General features: G+C 40.8%; 1 protein-coding gene across 2 annotated transcripts in view; it reads right to left on the reverse strand.

Moving 5' to 3' along the window:
- Nucleotides 1-23,120, reverse strand: part of rngtt (RNA guanylyltransferase and 5'-phosphatase) — a 116,570-nt gene extending 93,450 nt beyond the window's left edge. The window contains exons 1-8 of one of the 2 annotated variants that reach the window (XM_046873258.1): nucleotides 22,737-23,117; nucleotides 20,211-20,320; nucleotides 19,892-19,995; nucleotides 19,363-19,451; nucleotides 12,382-12,457; nucleotides 9,227-9,476; nucleotides 6,633-6,742; nucleotides 4,555-4,656 (exon numbers count right to left, since the gene is read on the reverse strand). In XM_046873258.1, the coding sequence (XP_046729214.1) occupies nucleotides 4,555-4,656; nucleotides 6,633-6,742; nucleotides 9,227-9,476; nucleotides 12,382-12,457; nucleotides 19,363-19,451; nucleotides 19,892-19,995; nucleotides 20,211-20,320; nucleotides 22,737-22,800 (905 nt within the window). In that variant the 5' untranslated portion in view covers nucleotides 22,801-23,117. Of the gene's footprint in view, nucleotides 1-4,554; nucleotides 4,657-6,632; nucleotides 6,743-9,226; nucleotides 9,477-12,381; nucleotides 12,458-19,362; nucleotides 19,452-19,891; nucleotides 19,996-20,210; nucleotides 20,321-22,736 lie in introns of both variants that reach the window. The other variant, XM_046873259.1, reaches the window with a different exon arrangement.
- Nucleotides 23,121-23,618: the final 498 nt, after the last annotated feature.

Raw genomic sequence — 23,618 nt, forward strand, 5'->3', positions numbered from 1 at the left:
TCACTTACTTTATCTGTAAGCACTGCTTTTTTCCCTCCCACCAACACTCACTTTTTCTCCACACTCATTTTCTCTCTCCTTTCTTTGCCGACTTTAGCACTCCTTCCCTCGTTCGCTTTTTTGCATCCATTGTTCACGTTCTCTCTCCTTCAACTTTCTGCCCCTCCATCTCATTTTTTCTCCACCTTTATTGCATTGCTCACATTCTTCCCTTTTCATCACTCACTTTCTCTCCCATCATTGCTCACATTTCTTTATTCTTCTTTCACTCACATTCTGTCCTTCCATCTCTCACTTTCTCTCTCCCATCACTCACTTTCTCTCTCCTTCAACGCAGTGATCGTTGCTCACTTGCTCATTCCTTCAACAGACTGTTTTTTCCCTCTCCTCTATCACTCAGTTTTACTCTATTTCCATTTCTAACTTTCTCTCTCTTCAACACTCACTTTCTTTTTCCTTCCGTCTCTCACTTTCTCTTTCAGCTTCAAACTATTTTTCACTTTCTTTTCTCTCCATTGTTTCTCCCATCGCTGACTTTCTTTCCTCCATTCCTCACTCTTTCCTTCCGTTGCCAACTTTCTCTCTTTCAATCACTCACTTTCTCTCCCTCCAACAGACCATTCATTTTCTACTTCTCAATCACATCGCTTTTGCTCTCCAATGTCTCTCCTGCAATCACTGACTTCTTTCCTCTCTCCTTCGCCGCTATCATTCTCTTCCATCAATCTCTTCCTCAGAGCACTCACTTTCTCTCTCCCACCATTGCACACGTTCAACCCCTTCCATTGCTCATTCTCTCCCTCCATCAATTATGTTCTCCCTCCATCGCTCGCTTTCTTTCTCCTACCGTCTCTCACTTTCTCTTTCCCCTCCAAAGGATTGTTTATTTTTCTCTCCCTCCATAGAGTTTCCCATCAACCGCTTTCTCTCCTTTCATTGCTAACTTTCTCTTTCCATCACTCTCTTTCCCTCTAGTGGACCACTCATTTTCTACTCTTTCATCAAATCGCTTTCGCTCTGCATTGTTCATTCTCTTTCCTTTCATTACTTTGGCTTCTTTCCTATCTTCTTCACCGCTTGCTTTCTCTTCCCTCGATCACTTTGGCGTCTCTGTTTTTTCCTTTCATTTCTTTCTTTCCATCCATCCTTCTCTCTCACTGCATCGGCCAAATCTCTTTGCCTCTCACTAAATCTCTGACCATCTATCTGTCCATTTCTTCCTCCATCTCCTGCTCTCTCACACTCTTCCTCTCTCTCTGACAGCCAGTGCCATCCTTCAGGTCCCTGATTGTACACATCGACTCTCTCAGAGCTAATGAGTGACCATTAGGCAGTGAGGTCCTGTCTGGACCGCGCTGGTGTGTGTGTGTGTGTGTGTGTGTGTGTGTGTGTGTCTCCTAGATCCCCACCAATGCTGTTACATAGCCACCTAATGAAAGTCTATCTAGTGTGTGTGTGTGTGTGTGTGTGTGTGTGTGTGTGTGTGTGTGTGTGTGTGTGTGTGTGACGGGCGTCAGCAGAAAATAGAGATATATATATCTGTGTGTGTGTGTGTAAGCAAGTGTAATATAGACTTCCTGAGCCTGAAAAAACGTATTTCTGTTTAGCATTCAGGACGAGCGAGCGTTGGTGCGGAAGATAACACTCGGTAAGTGAAAGCGCTACATCCCGCTCCAGGATGGTTTAGTTTGAGATGAGCACTTCATTAGAGCAGCAGTGTGTTCGGTTTGAAAACAGCACTGGACAGTTCCCTTTGCCAAGCTGTCATCTGCCCAAACACTCCGGCTAAACAAACGCTGGCAGTAGCTGCACCGACTAAATTGAGGAGGGGGAAAAAAAAAATCTAATCCAACGGCGAATGAATAACTGCATACCGAAACCTAACATCTGCTTTATGATGGACGACGATCCCTTTTTCCGGCTATAGGCGATTCAAAATCTAATCAGATTTTAATGTTTGCATACACGTTCACATAGAGGGTAGTGACTATAAAGTATAAAAGGGATAAGTATAATAAAAGTATAGTATAAACGTAAAGTATACAAGTATGAACAAATAGAGCTCAAACATTATTTAGATAGATAGATAGATAGATAGATAGATAGATAGATAGATAGATAGATAGATAGATAGATAGATAGATAGATAGATTGATTGATTGATTGATTGATTGATTGATTAGGGGTGTAACGGTACACATATTCGTTCCGAACAGTTCCACATATCGAAGGAGGGAAAAAAAAATAAAGGGTGGAAGGAATGAAGACATTTGTCAAAGTATGCTGAAATAAATAGTACCGTTTAATTAAATTGTAATTTAATTTTAAATAATAAACTCGAAACAGCAAATGGAGTCTAACAAATGTAAACAATTTCATCCATTTTTTTCTATTTACTCAATTTAATTTAATTGCTTTAATTTGTGCCAATTTAATTGATTACTCGGTTGAATCAATATAATTTAAAAAAAGTGTATTAAATTATTTAATATTTATTTTTTTTATAAAATATTTATATAAAAATATTATTTAACAAAGCAGGTATTTTATTTCAAATTGTTTTTCAAAATGTAAACTGTTGATATTCACGAATGTTAAAAAATTAAAAACTGCGTTAATTAAAAAAACCTCCACCAGCATGACGATGCCCCCTCCTGGAGTGGAGGATCTCCTGCTATAGAGCTTTAAACCCCTTTGGGAGGAATTGGAACGGGACGCCAGGTCTCCTCGCTCTCTGGCCTTTTTTCGAAAACGTTTAGTCATGTGACCAGCTGAGATAGAAGCTGCAATATTTCGGCGTATATTTGTCGCAATTCTCGCTCGCGTTCGCAAACTTACAGGGAGTGCAGAATTATTAGGCAAGTTGTATTTTTGAGGATTAATTTTATTTGAGGATTTAATTTGAACAACAACCATGTTCTCAATGAACACAAAAAACTCATTAATATCAAAGCTGAATATTTTTGGAAGTAGTTTTAGTTTTAGCTATTTTAGGGGATATCTGTGTGTGCAGGTGACTATTACTGTGCATAATTATTAGGCAACAACAAAAACAAATTCATACCCATTTCAATTATTTATTTTACCAGTGAAACCAATATAACATCTCAACATTCACAAATATACATTTCTGACATTCAAAACCAAACAAAAACAAATCAGTGACCAATATAGCCACCTTTCTTTGCAAGGACACTCAAAAGCCTGCCATCCATGGATTCTGTCAGTGTTTTGATCTGTTCACCATCAACATTGCGTGCAGCAGCAACCACAACCTCCCAGACACTGTTCAGAGAGGTGTACTGTTTTCCCTCCTTGTAAATCGCACATTTGATGATGGACCACAGGTTCTCAATGGGGTTCAGATCAGGTGAACAAGGAGGCCATATCATTAGATTTTCTTCTTTTATACCCTTTCTTGCCAGCCACGCTGTGGAGTACTTGGGCGTGTGTGATGGAGCATTGTCCTGCATGAAAATCATGTTTTTCTTGAAGGATGCAGACTTCTTCCTGTACCACTGCTTGAAGAAGGTGTCTTCCAGAAACTGGCAGTAGGACTGGGAGTTCAGCTTGACTCCATCCTCAACCCGAAAAGGCCCCACAAGCTCATCTTTGATGATACCAGCCCAAACCAGTACTCCACCTCCACCTTGCTGGCGTCTGAGTCGGACTGGAGCTCTCTGCCCTTTACCAATCCAGCCACGGGCCCATCCATCTGGCCCATCAAGACTCACTCTCATTTCATCAGTCCATAAAACCTTAGAAAAATCAGTCTTGAGATATTTCTTGGCCCAGTCTTGACGTTTCAGCTTGTGTGTCTTGTTCAGTGGTGGTCGACTTTCTGCCTTTCTTACCTTGGCCATGTCTCTGAGTATTGCACACCTTGTGCTTTTGGGCACTCAGTGATGTTGCAGCTCTGAAATATGGCCAAACTGGTGGCAAGTGGCATCTTGGCAGCTGCACGCTTGACTTTTCTCAGTTCACGGGCAGTTATTTTGCGCCTTGGTTTTCCACACGCTTCTTGCGACCCTGTTGACTATTTTGAATGAAACGCTTGATTGTTCGATGATCACGCTTCAGAAGCTTGGCTATTTTAAGACTGCTGCATCCCTCTGCAATATATCTCACTATTTTTGACTTTTCTGAGCCTGTCAAGTCCTTCTTTTGACCCATTTTGCCAAAGGAAAGGAAGTTGCCTAATAATTATGCACACCTGATATAGGGTGTTGATGTCATTAGACCACACCCCTTCTCATTACAGAGATGCACATCACCTAATATGCTTAATTGGTAGTAGGCTTTCCAGCCTATACAGCTTGGAGTAAGACAACATGCATAACGAGGATGATGTGGTCAAAATACTCATTTGCCTAATAATTCTGCACTCCCTGTATACTCCTGTGTTAATCGCAGCAGCCATTTCGCCTCGCTGTCGGCCCATTAAAAAAAAAAATTAAGCAGAATGTGTATATGAGAGAGTCTGAAATAGCGATGCCGTGAGTGTGTGTGTGTGTGTGTATGTGTGAGTGTGCGTGTGTAGGCGTAGCAGCTCACCGTGTTCCATCTGCCTTCCAGCTGACCTTGTAGCCGTTCTGCTCCAATAGATGAATGTTGCGCCTGTCCATGGACACAGGCTGAGCTCCAGGAAAGCCAGACCTGACACACACACACACACACACACACACACACACACACACACACACACACACACTTTAGAATTTCCATTTCCGTTTGCTGAAATACATGAATGCATTTAAAAGGCTGAGTTGTCCAAATGTTACATGCAAAAAAAACGAAAAAAACGCAGTACAAAAAATTCCTACACTACAGGGTCAAAAGTTAACGGACACCTGCGCATATGGTTTATAGGTGCGTTCCGACCACATTTGCCGTTTTATGAACCTCCACTCTTCCGGGAAGATAAAGTTCTAGAGGATGGAGTGGAGATTTTTGGAGATTCATTCAGCCACAAGGGTGCTGGTAAAATCAGGTGCTGATGTAGGTGAGTTAGTGAGGAGGCCTGGGGGTGGTGTCAACATTCCAACGTACGGTACGGTACGGTAGGGTTGAGGTCGGAGCTTTATAGCAGGAGATCTCCCGGTCCAATTTCTTTGTGTATTAATAATAATCCATCAATGATAATCCATTTTATTTATGGGATTTTCAACTCAATGTGCTGTTTAACCAAAAGCCAGTGCTCATGTGAAAAACAGGAGGTCCATCGTAGGAGTTCTAGTGAGTAGTCGTGCAGCCGGGTTCTGCAATAACTGTTGTGTAAGAGTGTGTTTGGAAGACCAAAAACATCATCTCAGAAGAATGGAGCTTTTAAAAGAACAGCAAACCAAAAAAATCTCATCATTGGGGTGTCCAAATACTTTTGTCCACCGTTTTGTGAACCGCATGCCCGAGCCGCTGTTAGTTCAGGGTTTGCGAAGTCCACCCTGATTCCGAGTTTGTGGCTTTTGTTCCCCCTTTCTCGATTAATCAACAGGAAGACACGCTCGGAGACGAGCTGTTCTTATTCCACAAAAGAGCTGTCATTTCTTAAGCCCTCGCGAAAACTTTGACAGTTCTGTAGACGTTTGTGTGGGACGGAATGAGGGAAAAAGGGAGCTATTTGCAGTCGTACGTCGCTTCGCTGACGCGAGGCTGCCACAATCCCATCGTCCTCTATACGGGGAGGCTTTACTGTTTACAACCCGCCACTTAGGGGAGAAAAAAAATAAATAAACGCCCTAATTTTAAGCTCTTTGAGGTACAACACAACATGTCCGAGAGACGGGCAGCACAAGGAACCGGTTTAAAAGTGGTTTGACAGCTATTTAAGGGAAAAAATTTTTAACACACATACGGCTGCAAAGGTCAGGTGTCCCAATACTTTTGTCTATATTTGTATTTGTACAGAGGTGAAGGTGTAGCTGATTTTCACACTAAATAGCATGAAAATAAAAATAATTTTAACGCTTTTATATCACGGAACTTGAAAACTTAAAAGCAACTTTTTAAACCATTTACCGCTACTTTGATGTTGCACATCAAAGGATTTCACTTTTGTCAATGCTCTCGTTACTATAAATCCTCATGTTGATTTCCTCTCTCGAACTGAAAGCTACAGGATAAAGACATTTCGATCAAATTGGGCAACAAAGGGGTTCGTTCAGCGTCGCCGTTCCAAATTTAGACTCGAATTCTACGCAAGTTTTTTGAGGAACTCCTCTTTTAGATGGTGATTGGATGAATTGGATCAGTACCCGACTACAAACACAAACAAAAGAATACACATAAGGGGTGTTCAAATCAAACCGGGACTTTTGAGTTGAGTTAAACTCAACACATGCTTAACCTGGCCTGAAAGATTCGTCCTAGGAAGATTCTTCTTTATACCTGAATCCTCCTAGGACAGCCTGGGCTTCTGTAGTTTCGTTCACAAGAAACTTCACCACGTGCTGGCGCTGTTGTCTTCCAGCGGTCTCTGAACTGCGCCACCTATCAGTAATAGAACACGCTAGCGTCTGCGTGTACTACCGTAATGCTAGCATCCTTTTTTTATTTTTTATTTTTTTGTTATACCTGTAGTCCCGGTTTGACCTGAACGCCCCTCGTACATGAAATGCTCCTGCGCATGCACTTACCTTTCCCACTCGCAGAACTCCTGACACTTGCGCTGAATCTGGCCCAGTTTGGGCTGAGTGGTCAACTGGGTCACCCCTTTGACCGAGACGCCCTCAAGAAACGTGGCACCCTGAAACAAAGAAAGAGTCAAATATTTCAATAATCTAAATACAAGTCATTTTATTTATTTTTTGCTGTTTTTCCCTCCAACCTCGACAACCGCTGGCAATTACGCTCCCATTTTCATTAAAACTTCCTCCATGAAAACAATCCTACTTAACGTGCCGTGACCCCGGGATGATGGGACGCTATGCGGCAGAAAAGCTGCAATAGACGCTGAGGATAATCCAATTATCTGGGTGGAAAAACGCATGGGAAGAGCTTTCTTCTGGCTCTTGCTATCAAAGCCAGGCATATGCACAACCTCAATACACTGAGGGTTAATCTGTAAGCACCTCTAGGTTTTTCTTGAAACCTTGAAACAAGCAAAAAAAAGAAAGAAAAAAGAAAAAGCAACAGTTGAATATTTTAACTGCACTAAATTCAAGTCAAGAGGTTCTTGGTTTACATTGTTGCATTGTGAGTGTAAATGGGATGGACCGAGGGATAATTTCGATCGACAGACGTGTCTTGAAAAAAATGGAGGAAAGTAATTCTGTATAAATACAATAAAAAAAAAAATCCCGAACGCCTCTTGTAGTTTGGGGGGGTCCAAGCAACAAAAGTAGGGGGGCCAGACACCCTATTGTTCTACTTTATCTTCTTCTGACCACTGAATTTAGGGCAATTCTTATATCAAAAAGTCATCAGATTTACAACCCTGATTCTTCAGGGCCTAAAAAAAAAGTTCTGATTAAATTTGGACCATGTGCTGCCAACGCTCTAGCGCCATCATTGGGTCGAATGTGGAATTGCGTTTTTTATGATAAAGATACGTGCTGTTGTTACGTGGTAACGTTTTCCTAGCTGCAAGCGAAGGCGATCCTGACAGTCGTTGTCTTGAGCTGGTGCTACGTTCCGGTGCGAAAAATCTCATTTGTATCTGAGCGATTTTCAGTTTTCAAGGTCAAGTTTATTTCTAGAGCGCTTTTCACAACGAACATTGTCTCAAAGCAGCTTTACAGAATTTAATAGTTAAGGTGAGCAATGTGTATTTATCCCTGATGAGCAGTTGTGGTGACTGTAGCAAGGAAAAACTCCCTTAGATGTTATGAGGAAGAAACCTTGAGAGGAACCAGACTCAAAAGGGGAACCTTTTGAATTCTTTAAACAATACAGAACACTGGAGGTGAGAACTAACATTAGAGATAATCGGACCGTGTTCTTGGGGGTGGGTGGGAACGATGGTATATTCTTTCTACGGTGCTGTTTTCTTTAACGACTTTATCTGGTTTATACAAGCGAGCAGCTGCAGATTCCTGGTTCCCATGAGTGACAGATTGGCGGTGCTTCGATTTAAACGTGTGAACTTTCGATCCCGAAGTTCCAATAAGCTACCACTTTTACTAGCCATTCAGTGAGCTCGGGTATGTAGAAGAGGGCAAACAGCACTTTCATGCTTTGGTCCGGCAGCTTTTGAAAAGGTGCGTTTCTTTGGAGACCCATGGCTTGTGGACAGGAAGTGTTCCGAGTTGTATTGCTATTATTGTCTTGCCAAAAAAAAAATCCAACAATTTTTTCCATCGAACGCTGTGTAACTGTGGACAACTGCTCTGTCAGAGCCACACACCTGTCACAGCCTCCCACACACCCCACTCCAACCTCTCCAAAGCCTCTGCCAGGTAGGGGAGGAAATGACTAGCATTAATCACCAGAAAAGAAAACGGATCTCCGATGAAGAAAAAATTATAAAATAATAAAAACCACTGTGGTCATGCTTGATTTGCTTTCTGGAGCCATCAAAAGCCTGACATATATACGGTGTCGTGATTTGAACGGCGGGCACTGCGGGGGATATCCTCGCTAATTTAACTATTTTAACGAGCCTTCTGCAGGAAGCCGGTGCAATTATCGCACGCCGGGCGATTCGTTACGTTCAGAGGAATCGGATGTGACTTGTGTAACCCGAAACCCCTCGTTCAACTCGGATCAAAAAAAAAATAACATCTTTATTGCGGCACAGAGCCGACTGAATTAATGATGTGACGGGGAGTCGAGAAATAAAAAAAGGAGGACGAATGAATTTCGTTCGCCATTGGAGGAGAATTCCAGTTTGGGGAATTTCCCAGTAGAAAATAATTCCATTTTGCAAGAGATCAACAATATGAAAACTCTACACCCACACACACACCTGTGTGTAAAGACTTTTATGATGGAAAACTGCAATGATAGAAAACTGGAATAGAATGCTCTAGAAATAGCCGTACACAAAAGAGACTCTTGAAAACTGAAGGGACTTGATGCTGTAATAAAGGCAAATACAAGTATACACTATTTTTTGGATATTATTAAAAAAAATTAATAATAAAAACATCACTGTACACAATTAAGATGAAAAAGGAGCTCTTAAATTCTACCTAGTAAAAACATTGAACATCGGGTACTTACTTTTCAATAAATACAAACAGGCACAATTTTATATAGATTTTTTGTACAAAAAAAAAAAAAAACTCACCAGTTTGAGTTTCTCCCTCTTCTTTTTGCCCTGATTGGAGCCCGATGAGCTCGGTCCGGAGTCCTGACCGATCACGTTGCCGTCGTCGTCGGCGTCATCATTGCCGTCTTCGAAGCACCAATCGGGAAGCTCGGGGGCCGGGGGAGCGTCGTCCACGTCGCCGTAGCGGCGGAAAAGCTCTTTTAGGTAGTCTTCTTTGTAGATGCCGGGAGAGCGGGATTGAGCGAATGCGGCCGCTGCGGCTTCGACGCTGAACAGAAACAAACGGAAACAGATTTACAGAGGTGGACTTCGCCGCCAAGATCCCAAAGAACAGCAGTGTAGGCTTGTAAATTTGCCACCAGAGTGAACTAGTGTCTCATCATTGCGCACTACATTCAAGTGATACACGAGTGATACGATACGGACAAGTATGTGACTAGGTGTGGCGCTGGTCCTATCAAAAGTAAACCGGATTCAGGGTTCTGCTGCGCGTTTATCCAGATTTCATCGGCATGCTTATCGAGACCTCAAGAGGTCTAAGAATCTTGCTAAATACAACCTCAGATGTACAAGACATGATGTGTCGTTATTTGTTTTACCAAAAATAAAGCTGAAAATGAAAAAGCCGTGTGTGGAAAAACTAAGTATACCTATACCTTTAATAATTGTAACTATTATAATTAAGTGTAAGAAACGGCCTTATAACCCTTCCCAAATGGATTGGCAGCAACTATTGCTTCTCAAAGATCGGCGCTAGTGTCCTTCCTCCTTGGCATTGTGTGTACACATAACTGCTGGTCTGGAGCGTTTCGTTATGTTTCAACACAATGCCGAGAAAGAAGGACATCAGCAATGATCTTCGAGAAGCAATTATTGCTGCCTATCAATTTGGGATGGGTATTAAGACCGTTATAATTAGTTATACTTAAAGAATCAGTAGACTTTTTTTTCGGTTGTTGATCTGGGGTTTTATTTACCAAATTTTAAAACCACATATAAACCAAATGATTTTTATATTATTTCCTGATACATTCCAAGAGATTGTACTTTCTTTTTCACACAACTGTAAATTAGCAGCGATGGCTGAGTGATAGGTGTTGAGAAAAAAAGAAAAATCATGCCATTATTATCCTCCGCTGCTGCTGATGTCAGGCCACGAACACATTTTAGACATGCATCCAGCCTAGGATGACACACACTAGCAGCTCGGGTTGATTTGATCAGATCCATCGTATTAACGCAGGAAATCAGATGCATGTCACTTTAACTTGTGAATGTGAACGCAAGCCTGGAAGATTCCTAGCCAGCCGTGACCTTCTCACAGCCACTTGCAGTCGAGTGTCGAAGCCTTTAACACGTCGGCCCTTCGCTCTCGCCGATGAATAATTCATGTCGTTCCGCGAAAGGCTTCGGAGAACCGCCCCGTTGGCGCTGGCGCTTCCGCGTGACTGATTACGGCAGGAGTTTAGGAAAACACATTACGCTTACAGAGAGTCGTGCTGTGAAGTGTCTATCAACTCTCTCGCACCAGGGGACCAGGATATACATAACGTGGAGTAAATTTGCCACCAGAGTGAACTAGTGTCTCATCATTGCGCACTACATTCAAGTGATACACGAGTGATACGATACGGACAAGTATGTGACTAGGTGTGGCGCTGGTCCTATCAAAAGTAAACCGGATTCAGGGTTCTGCTGCGCGTTTATCCAGATTTCATCGGCATGCTTATCGAGACCTCAAGAGGTCTAAGAATCTTGCTAAATACAACCTCAGATGTACAAGACATGATGTGTCGTTATTTGTTTTACCAAAAATAAAGCTGAAAATGAAAAAGCCGTGTGTGGAAAAACTAAGTATACCTATACCTTTAATAATTGTAACTATTATAATTAAGTGTAAGAAACGGCCTTATAACCCTTCCCAAATGGATTGGCAGCAACTATTGCTTCTCAAAGATCGGCGCTAGTGTCCTTCCTCCTTGGCATTGTGTGTACACATAACTGCTGGTCTGGAGCGTTTCGTTATGTTTCAACACAATGCCGAGAAAGAAGGACATCAGCAATGATCTTGAGAAGCAATTATTGCTGCCTATCAATTTGGGATGGGTATTAAGACCGTTATAATTAGTTATACTTAAAGAATCAGTAGACTTTTTTTTCGGTTGTTGATCTGGGGTTTTATTTACCAAATTTTAAAACCACATATAAACCAAATGATTTTTATATTATTTCCTGATACATTCCAAGAGATTGTACTTTCTTTTTCACACAACTGTAAATTAGCAGCGATGGCTGAGTGATAGGTGTTGAGAAAAAAAGAAAAATCATGCCATTATTATCCTCCGCTGCTGCTGATGTCAGGCCACGAACACATTTTAGACATGCATCCAGCCTAGGATGACACACACTAGCAGCTCGGGTTGATTTGATCAGATCCATCGTATTAACGCAGGAAATCAGATGCATGTCACTTTAACTTGTGAATGTGAACGCAAGCCTGGAAGATTCCTAGCCAGCCGTGACCTTCTCACAGCCACTTGCAGTCGAGTGTCGAAGCCTTTAACACGTCGGCCCTTCGCTCTCGCCGATGAATAATTCATGTCGTTCCGCGAAAGGCTTCGGAGAACCGCCCCGTTGGCGCTTCGGCGCTTCCGCGTGACTGATTACGGCAGGAGTTTAGGAAAACACATTACGCTTACAGAGAGTCGTGCTGTGAAGTGTCTATCAACTCTCTCGCACCAGGGGACCAGGATATACATAACGTGGAGTAGATTTTCCAACAGGACTATCCTGACCTTCATGTTCTGCACAGGCACATAATCACTCCGTGTCCTTCATGCTGCGTATGACAAAGCAATGACCTTAGTGACCTTTCCAGCCATATGTGGTCCTTCACCAAACTGTGACCGCAAAGCATTAAGATAGCTTTACATGGGTTGCGGTGGAAGATCTATACGAGGTGGTGTCATAAGTCAGTGTGAAGAAGGGATCGTCCTGCTGGTGCTTTCTCCACGTTCTCGCTTCCAACCCTACCAGACTTTATGTCCATGTCCATCACACTATACATGCTACGACCAGGGACGTGTGGGTGAACAGTGAGGTGAACGTTTGAGGCGTTTTTACACACACACACACACACACACACACACACACACACACACACACACACTGACCTCCAGTCCATTTTCTCCACCAGGTAGGTACAGATCAAAAAGCCCGTCCGGTTAAAGCCGTGAGTGCAGTGGACACCTGTAGGGGGACGAGACAATATACACATGAGTGATACATTAATCTACATCTCTGGTCCATCCATCCATCCATCCATCCATCTATCAATCCATCCATCAGTGTTTTGTCTGCCCTCATTCCCTTTGCGTTGTTGCGTGCTTTTCGTATAATCAATCTCATTATCGTGATGGATGAAGTGCGTTTGTGTGTTACACAGTGTTCTGTTGATCAAAGACTAGGTTCACTGCCCCCTCCCCTCCCTTTCCTTCCTTTCCCACCCTGCATCCTCCTTCATCTCTCGCTCCTCTAATCCTTTTTCCTCATTCTCCTCCTCCCCCCACCACTTTACGCGACACAGCCCCACTAACAAAGCCCTTCCCTTTCGCTTTCACACTCTGGAAGGTGACCTCAGTGTCTCCCCCACTGTTAGGAGGTTTTCCAATCAAGCTCGAACGACCATATTAGGATTTTTCACTATCTGGTGTGCGTTGATCAGGGAATTGTATTCGCCCCAGCATGTCAGTAAAAACAGTACAGGATTCAAAACACTCAACTTTACTGGGTATAGAATTGATCGTATGTAAGTTGATTCTTGCCGTCTTCTGTTAGCTGCTGTTCAGTGGGTTGCGTAATGCAGAATGCATGCTGCTCAGTGTTTTATACTCTTGATAGAGAACGGTGCACTGTGATGTCATAGGTAACTTATCATGATTGGTAAACTGTAGGTCTGCCTCTAGTGGTGAAGTGTGGAAATAAAACTTACACTGCCACCCCCAAATATGCATAGCATATTTGCTCCTCATAACAACAGACCTGACTGCAAGAGTTTTAGTCTCTGCATGCCATTTGTGTCGTAGTGTCTCGGCCCAATGATGCCTTGTCAGGGTTCCTACACAATTTTCATTTCAAAATACTTTTCCAAATATGGAGACTTCCCTAAAGACAATTTCTGATGCATGTCAGAGCCAGAATCTCTGACATGCATCAGTATTATATATAATATTACCAAATAATTGCCGGAGAAACCAAATTTATTAGAACTGCAATTCTAAAACTATTTTTATTATCTTCTAAAAAATATTTGTAAAATGTAAACCGTCGATCCTGCAGCAACAGAAGGATTGTTCATGTGCGATTCACTGAGATACTACAAAACAAAACTAAAGTCTGTAATACAAAACGTCTTTTTGGGCCACGTCCACACTGTTTTTGTTTGAAAATGCATATTTCTCTCTCCGTTTTGGCCTTCCGTCCGCGCTGAGACGGTGCAGTCAACGAAAACGTCGCTTTTTGAAAAGCTACATTTGAAAAACGACGTGGGATTGTGCACGAAGACGACGCCGTGTTTTTTTAGTCATTACATAAATGGCAGGCGGAAATGTCGCAGGTCGAAAGCGTCTTACCTAAATCCTTAGGTTAGAAACCCGAATAGGGTAATAAACTTAAAACAACTTTTTTTTTATACTAATCCAGACGTGAAAGTCACTCTAATCAAAGAGCGAAGAAAGGGCTTCCTTTTAGCCTGGCGAGAAGAAATCCCTTTGATTGCTCATTTGATTGAGGCTAAAAGAGCGAGCCCAAAGTTTAATAAACTTAACTAATGCCGCAACACTCGCGAGGTAAAAAACAGCGCTGACCCGGTCTACTCATTAACGCCGTGCGAATGCAGCCAGGTGATTTAAAGCGCAAGAAGTAATGATGTGAAAAGGACAAAAACGTTACAACGATGAAAGTTCGTGACCTGCAGAGGACTGGATTAAAATCAGTGTCTACATCCGGAAACCATTCCGTATCCTCTGTACACAGAAATCCCCCCCTCGTTAAAGACGCTGCCCTTGTTAGAGTGACAGACAGCCTTGTCTGGTTCTCGGGTCCTCTGAGTCCTCATCGTGCCCACTCCTGCCCCACTATTCCCACTAACCATTGGTCCCCTTCCCCCCAATCGCAGAGAGGTCGTTTCCAAGGCAGCATCAATAAGCCTTGAGCGCAGTTATGACAATAAAATGCATGTATTCCACCCTCTGGGATACGCCGTGAGGCTTTGGCAGAATCACAGGAGCGCCTCTTATAGGTCATAAAATAGAATCACACGAACCAAATCCAGAAACAATCAGCTAAGGACACCCCTGAATATACAGTGTATCTCACCTTTGGGTCAAATCTTTATTACTTGCGTAGGGCTGTACTTTACATCCACAATAACACTCCTTTCTTTACAGGATTACTCATAGCCCTCTCAACCCAACTGTTGGTTTGAGGTCGATTCTGTTTTTCACTAAATAGACAATCTCTTTCTCGCAAACGAGCTCCGCCTCATGCAGAATCAGCCGAAAAACAGCTGACAAGATCTCACGGTGTGGCCCAAAACCCACTCGACACTGCCCACCGGCCGACCGTCAGCTTGGCGTTTCCATGGGGGCTTTAAGTTCTTTATCCTTCGTTCTTAATCTAGCCATAAATATTTCGTTGGGTAAATATGATGCTATTTTTTGGAGAGATTGCTAATAACTTTTTGGAACTTTATTGTTAGTGAACCTTCAACCAGCTGTAGTTTAGGAGGTCACAACACTGGCATGAGTACCTGACTTTAATAACGCCCTTGTAGCTGAACGAGAACAAATCTCCACGAAATTCAGTGGAACGTCTTCACACAAGAGTGAAGTGCAAAAGGGGGACTAATTGTGGAACAGGGTGTTCAAAAAGCACAACATTTTGAAGTCTTGAGGACCAAAAGGTGTAAAATAATCGCTTTGAATTTTTGAATTTATTTCGCAATGCTGTTAAAGCCGGTGCTGATCAAGTATGAATGAAATATGCCTTGTATGAACAGAAGTTGTTTATTTCGTCGCTCTCTGATGAGACACTGTAATGTCTGAATCATCGGGCAATGGCATGGAATCGGGTGGCTCAGAAAACCGATCCTGCTTGTTTGTTTGGCGTTTCATGATGATGCAGCTGGTATCGTTTTTCTGTTGTGTGCTTCTGAGATGAAACACCAGGACCACGGACAGCGAAGTCGGAGGTTGTACCCTTATTACATATAACGCCAAATTGGACTGGAACATTCAGATTAAAAAGGATAATTTTTTTTTATTAATTGCAACATTAGAAAATTTGTAATTACAAAAAAATTGTAATTAAAATAAAAAAAAATGTTTATATAAATTTATTGCAACATTGAAAAAAAATTTTTTTATGATTTAAAAAAAGCTATTTAATATAAAAGCTTTAAAAGAAATTTACGTTTACAGCAACCTTATAGGAAATTTTTCTCCCAATAAAAATCAAGAAATGTATTATAAAAGCTTAACAAATTAGTTAAAAGAATTACTGCAACATTATTAGAAAGCTTTTTAAAAGTGACAACAAAAAAAGTTAATTATAAAAGCTTTATAGATTATCTTACATATGATTATAAAATATATGTTTAATTTCTAAAAAAACATTTTAAAAGCTTTATAAATTGTATAATTTTACTGCAACATTAGAAATAAATGTTTGAATTCCAAAAAAAACATTCTAAAGCTCTAAAAATTATTTTATGAATGAATTTCAACATTCTTTTGTTTCTCCCAAAAAAGTAGTTATAATAAATTATCGTTAAAACTGCTGACAATATAATTAGAAAATCATTTTGAAATCTTTTTGAAGTGTTTTATAAGCACGTTATCAGAAAAAAATTGTAATCAAAAAGTCCAGATTTTTTATTGTTATTCAATAACACTAATTTTAATTAGTATAACTAAATCTAAAATCATTTTTATAATTTATAATTAAATATTTGTTTAAAGCTTCATTATTAGAAAAAATAATTTAAAGAAATAAAGCAATTTATAATAAAAGCTTTGGGATATTGACCCCACGTTGATTTATTTCCCAAACCGGTATGTTTTATTCCCTTCAGAGGAGGAAACAGCTCGTAAACCAGCGATGCAATATTTTAAATGCATTATTTATTTAAACACGTACGGTAAAAATCCTTTGGACCGATCCACCCGTTTCCATATACGCCATCGTGGAAATTATGCTTCAGTCGTTTCGTGTCAGCTCAATTAAGAAAAAAAAATTTTCCTTATCGGAAATATTCTGCCTGATGCACAGATCTTAAAGTAATGTGCCTTCCTTGGCGTGAAATAGAGCTGGAGAGAGGAGGGATGTTTTATTCATCTCGTTCGTTTATATCGGCACCTGAGGTGAAAATATTTCAGAAATAACTTGCAGGATGAAGGCTCGGCTCAGACGTTTCTCCGTCTATCAACGCTATGAAACGTGGACTGACTGGCTGAGTCTCAGAGAGAGAAACGTGTCAATCAAATCTTGGAACAGAAATGCAGCTCCTTTTTTTTTTTTTTTTTTCTCGGTTTTGTCACTCAAGCTCTGTTTGGATGTTTACAAGATTTGCCATCATTTGGAATAGCTTTCTCAACATTTCTTGTGAATATGCTAAGAAAAATACATCCTATTCCAGATACCCTGAGGAGAAAAATCGAATATGTCAGCTTGAAGCACGCTAGCTCCCTCTGCTGGACGTTTTTTTTACATAAAAAAAATCTTAAATAACTGAACCTTCAAATAAAAAGGGGAAAAAAAATCATTTTCGATGACGCACGTATACAAACGTTGCATTTATTTTGTGCATCTTTTGCGAGATATTTCTCTTATTTCTCAATCGTTCCACCTTCCTCGCATTTGCATGCTTTGACCCCCTCTAAACTCCATATTAGGTTGAGCGTACGGGCAGCTCGAAGCACGTTTATTAAATATACTTAATAATATACACAATACATACAGAGGTTTGTAGACACCTGGTTTTTAAGAACATCCTAATTTTTCTAGGAAGATGTTCTACTAGATCTTGTGGAGATTTAAAGATTCAGCTACAAGGTCAAGGTTATAGTCATTTGTTTACACATATCGGGTTTAGTGAATCGATCTTGATTCAGTTTTATTTGTAGAGCGATTTTAACGATGGATATTGTCCCGAAGCAGCTTTACAGACAAAAGAGTTTAGTAACTACGTTTATTTTTTATAAGTTTGTCCCTAATAAGTGCGCTATTGGGGTTTGTGTTTTGGAAAAACTCATTTTGGCATTGACCAACAGGCTTTCCACTGAAGCCTAGTTTCCCTGTACAGGAAGCTAAAGTGCGACATCTAGAGGAGAAGATGTGTAATGATTAAACCTATCGGATCCAGTATAAAGCATCGATCGGGCTTTGGATACAAATTCCAGCCACACCGAGCTGCCACTCCTGGGCCCTTGAGCAAGGCCCTTAACCCCCATACCTGCTCAGTGTGTGAATATAATAAATAAAAGTCGCTCTAAGGGCTTCTGTGAAATGCCACAAATGTAAATATTAATCATTTGCAAAAAACACAAGAAAAAAAGAAATCTGTGGCTTTCAAAAAACAATATCAATTGACATTTACATTACATTTATGGATTTAGCAGACGCCCTTATCCAGAGGGACATTCATCCAACCAAGCAAATATGGGGTTAAGGGCCTTGCTCAGGGGCCCCCAGGAGTGGCAGCTTGGTGTGCTTTGGATTTGAACTCATGACCTTCGGATCCAAAGTCCATCGCCGAAACCACTAAGCCACCACATTTTATATATGTAGTGGGTCAGAAGTCAGGAAACACCTAGTCTTATGGTTTTTAAAAAACACATGTCATGGCAACTGCTACCTCACAACATAAACAGCCATTTGCAGATGTGCAGGTCTGGTCTAGCAGCAAACACCTTTCAGCCCATACTAATCCGCCGGAAAGTAAATAAGGCGATATGCGGAAACGACGCGGGTCGAATCGTCTACCTTCGTGCCAGGCGAGCATTTTCAGACGTTTCGGTGCGGATGAGCGACCTTCGTGAAAAGATCGAAAACGGAAGTGTGGACGCGGAGAGTTTTTAGAGGCAAACGGCGTTTTTGGATGCATCTGGATTCGCGTTGATGCAGCCTGTGTTTTATAACTTTTTTTTTCCTGAATGCTTAATTTTATATTTTAGAAAAACTAATAGGGCAATAGTACAGAAACATAAATATAAAGCTTGACTGAGTCTCTGTGGTGTAAATCAGAATAGATGAATCTACTCAGATCCGCTGTCTTGTGATCATTAAAACTAGATTTAGATTTGAATCGATGATTTCAAGACTGTGAAACTTTCTATTGCTTAGTATTTTATACATACTCAACTGTACTAGGGGGTTTCGGAGGCGAGTAACAGTCATTAAATGCACACTAGCAGTGACCACATTTTGAGAGACCTCATAAAGTTCCAACTTCAACGTGTTCAATGTTCTTTGAACAGGGTTTCAACAAGTCAAATTCATGACTTTTTAAGACCTTTTTTAAGACCTTTTTTTAAGACCATTAATTGATTAAATTTAAGACCTTTATCACATCATCAATTTGTCCTAAATTAAATATTTTTTTAAAGCCATGGATCGCTAAACTTGCACTTCGCCATATTGAAAAAACTATATCCGTTTTTTTTTTATGTCTTTGGTACAATTCGAGAGCGAATCGCGCCAATAACGGAAAGCTGATTGGCTGTTGCGTGCTGGTCTCGTTTGTAGTCGTAATACAGCATATTAATGCAGCACAGCATTATGGGACACTGACTTCTGTATGCGTCAGGTATAAACCAGAGCCTGGGCCGTGGATTATTTGTATCATAACACCCTGGGAATGCATTTCCCATTAGACTGGAAAATCAGGATATAAGAAATGTCCTTGGAAATGTTCAGTTATATACGTTTCGTATCTATGGTCTAATAAACGTATCAACGTGTAAATGAAGAGTTCTGTGCTATAAATCAGGAATGTGGAAATAGAATAATCGGGGCATGGGGTCGATGAAAAGACCTAAAATTTCAATCAGGGTCTAATAATCAAATGAGGGAGAAAACCATTAAAAAAAACTTGCCTATGAGTTCGGTGGGATTCTTCTGTACGAAGTGCTCGCATATCCTGATGAACGCCTTGGTCGTCTCGTCGCTGGGACATTCGCCGTGTCTGCGGTGGAAGGAAAAGGAACGGAGATGAACGGCACGATTCAGTTTTTAAAAATAGATTCCCTGTTACGATGACTAACGGGTTGGACACCTGAAACATCTGTTGGTGTCTGCAGCTGTAAGAACGCGTGGAATGTGTGCAAGTGTGTTTTTTTTTAGACGTGGACCGTTATCCTGACGTCAACACTAACGGCTGAACCATAAACAACACAAAATATAGATGTGCCTTGTCCGTGGTCCTGAACGTAAAATTCCTCATACAATAACCATCAACGCTACAGAAAATCGAGGGCTGCGTTGGGATTGAGATCCCTGTTCCGATTAATCGTCCGACTAACTGATTATCCGAACAATCGCTAATAATCTACTTAGAGGTCCATGATGAAAAAAAAAAACAAAAGAGCTGTATGATAAATACGATGCACATGCTGCGAAACGCACCCTTTACACTGAAGTTTGATGTATTTGATCCCTTCTTTTTCGATATCCGCCCGGTCATAAAAGCGCGTCGTGTTCGTCAGGTCGATCAGCAAACCCATCTTGACCTAGGGGATGGAGAAAAAAAAAGAGAGAGAGAGAGAGAGAGAGAAACATAACATCTTATGAAGATAGGTAGCAGACTGATCAGATGCTGTGTGAAATCTAGAAAGAACGTTTCCAGACATCGTTTATCGGTTCACGATTCGGTATATTTACGCTCGAACTTCTGAAATCCAACTCGGATATCTCGTGAGGTATGAGATTTTGCTCAAACACGTACCTTGAGACTTTTAAGGTAGTTGGACAGCATGCTCGGATGAAACCTGTTCTCCTCTGGGACCATGTCGTCGTATCTGGGACCCAACATGGTTTTCATTGGTAGGAATTTACCTGCGTAATAAAAAAAGAGCAACGAAATTAAAATTGAGATCTTTATTCATCTTTATCTCATGATGTAGCTTCATAATAAGATTGATTGTGAGACATGGTAAGAAATAAAGATCATTTTATATACATGGCCTGAACACATCCTTATTAATCGTTATAAGGAGACGAGCATGTTTAGAAACGTGTATATTGGAGTTTAAGTCTACGAATGCTGATGATTTGAGTCTCGTCTGGACTTTCACCTGCATGGTTTTCTACGCGGAGGTCACCTCACTCACGTCAGGGAAAAACCTGCTTGACTGCTGCTACTTGCCGTATTTGGACTCAAAATATCATCCTGAAAATAATGACAGCTTGGAACCTGAGTTTGATCTGTTGTTTACTCCAGAACTTCTCCCATTAATTGGAGACTGTTTTGTGAATGAAGCGGATTAATTTCATAACGAAACAATAAATCATACATATAGTCAAGTCAAGTCAAGTTTATTTGTATAGCGATTTTCACAACAGACATTGTCTCAAAGCAGCTTTACACAAATCAACAGTGAAGGTGAATGATGTGTATTTATCCCTGATGAGCAGCCGTGGCGACTGTGGCAAGGAAAAACTCCCTTAGATGTTATGAGGAAGAAACCTTGAGAGGAACCAGACTCAAAAGGGGAACCTCATCCTCATTTGGGTGACATCAAGAGTTTGATCATAAATCTTTCAACAATACAGAACACTGGAGAGTGAGAACTAACATGATTACTGGAGTATAAGATTATAAGTGATGTTCTTTCTGCAGTCTTATACAGTCTTTATGGTTAGTAGCTCCTAGTTTTATAAGCTCAGCATATAGATTTCGCATGCGTAGCTTTGTTGTGTTACTGACGTTATCAGTACGGGAGGGGTTTATGTTAGGAGGCGGGGCTCCACTGCCACAAACTTTTAACCACGCCCCCAAAAGTCTGTAATTGGTTAGAAAAGGAAGAAAGAAAATACCTTTTCCAATATTGAGACCAAAGGAAGTGTTTGTGACGGGCGGAGTTTAGGTATCCACTCCCACAGACAGTCACACCCCCAAAACAATGTGATTAAATAGAAACACAAAGGGATTTTTTTTTTTTAAAAGAGAGATGGGTTTGGTGAGTAGGAGTGGTTTCAAAGTTCCACTTCCACATATTTTAGCCACACCCCCATGAGTATGTGATTAGTTAGAAAAACAGAAAAAAACATAAGTGGGTTCTTTTGCGAGAAGAGAAAAGGGGTGTCAATGAGGAGGGCGGGGTTAAGCATTGAAACTACGCCCCTCACTTAAAAAATAATAATGTGTGATTGGTTAGAAAAACAGGGAAGAAAGATATATCTTAAGTAAAAAGGGGAGGAGTTTCAGTCAAAAGGCGAAATTTTAATGTGCTACAGACGGCAACTATTAACCACGCCTCAATTAATATCTAATTAGTTAGAAAAAAACAAGCAAAGTCGATTTAGCAGAAAAGGAGGAGGGGTTTATATTTAGTCAACGCGCGAGCTCCACCTTTAGCCACGCCCCCCGAGAAGGCTGCGATTGATTAGAAAAAGAGGGAGGAAAAATATATCTTAAGTAAAAAGGGGAGGAGTTTCAGTCAAGAGGCGAGTTTTTAATGCGCTACAGAGGACAACTATTAGCCACGCCTCCATGAATATCTAATTAGTCAGAAAAAAAAAGCAAAGTCGGTTTAGTGGGAAAGGGGGAGGGGTTTATTTAGTCAACGCGTGAGCTCCACTCTAAGCCACGCCCCCTGAGAAGGCTGTGATTGGTTAGAAACACCGGAAGAGATAAAAAGCAAAACCAAGGAGGGATTATTTCAGTGAGGGGGGCGGGGCTTCGGGGGCTTTCACTGCGACCGTTAGGATTATGGGATTGATAATAAACCGACCTTTAATTAATAAAAAAATAAAAAAAAAGATGTATTAAATTATTTAATAAATAAATGAATAAATCATTTTATCCATTAAAAAAAAGGCTTTTTGTAGATGTAGCACTGTGAACCCCATCGCGGGTATCAGCCCCAGTTATTAATGCAAATCATACATTAATCATGTCATTATTATTTTCTGATTATTATAATAATAATTGTCATTATAATTATATTCCGGGTAATTAGAGTTCACGGCGGATGAACACGGCGGATGAACATGTGAAACACCAGCTAGCTCCGGCTTGGAGTGCGTTGAAGCTAAGATACATGGGTTTGACTAGCATGCTAACACTGAGACTAGTGTGTGTTGTTGCAGTGGTATAGAGCGGTCATTTGTTTGTATTTTATTTTTAATGTCGTGTAAAAATGCTTTATAAACAAACCCAGCTGGTTCTCGAGCTGTATAACACGAGGTAACAAGCTAAGTGTGGTGTCCTGGGTAATAACCAGGTATAACTCCCAGAAGAGACGCTCACCAGCTACAGGTTGTCCTCTCCGGGGACAGTTTAGCCATCGAGGAGGTGGTCCTCCATGCGCCATAGTGTCTCCAAACAAATAAAGTTGCTGGTTAAAAGTCGGCTTTTTCACCGAGACCTGACACGAAGGCTCGTCCGGAGATCAGCTCTCCAGCACAGGGCTGCTGCTCAACTCCGAGTCGGGCTCCGAATTACACTTTACACCTTCCAGTCCATGCCGTTCAGCTCTTTCTATGTTTGTGTAATATATATGTTAATAATGCTCTCCAAAATAAATAAACAAACACCCCCTCTTCACACACTCAAGGACCCATTATTCCAACCCTACAACGCAAGCGCGACACGGAATCGACACATCAGGTGCTTCGAATCCTTTAGGTATCGACTCTGTGAGGTCACGTGGTCCTTGTTTTCAAAATACTGTAAATAAAAAAGGTCCATTCCAGTCTTCCTGTTCAAGTCGTTCTTTCGTTTTTATTTTCATTAGCTTTTATTTACTTTTTTTGTAATTCAACAGGAGTAAAAATATATAAAAATAGCATAATAGTGTATTACTGCAAAAATTGGGCATATATATATATATATATATATATATATATATATATATATATATATATATATATATATGTGTGTGTGTGTGTGTGTGTGTGTGTGTGTGTGTGTGTGTGTGTGTGTGTGTGTTCATTGTATTCAACTTAATTCTATTGTATAGCACTATTAACAAAGGACATTGTCCTAAAACAAACATAAACAGATTACAAGTATAACTTTTACATGTATAAATCAGTCTGTATGCGTGTATACTTGATTGATGTATTCCTAATGAGTGAGACAGTGGTGAAAGTGGCAAGGAAAACTGTCTGACATGGTATCAGGACAAAA

Source organism: Silurus meridionalis, chromosome 18, assembly GCF_014805685.1.
Source record: "Silurus meridionalis isolate SWU-2019-XX chromosome 18, ASM1480568v1, whole genome shotgun sequence".
Lineage (NCBI taxonomy): Eukaryota > Metazoa > Chordata > Actinopteri > Siluriformes > Siluridae > Silurus > Silurus meridionalis.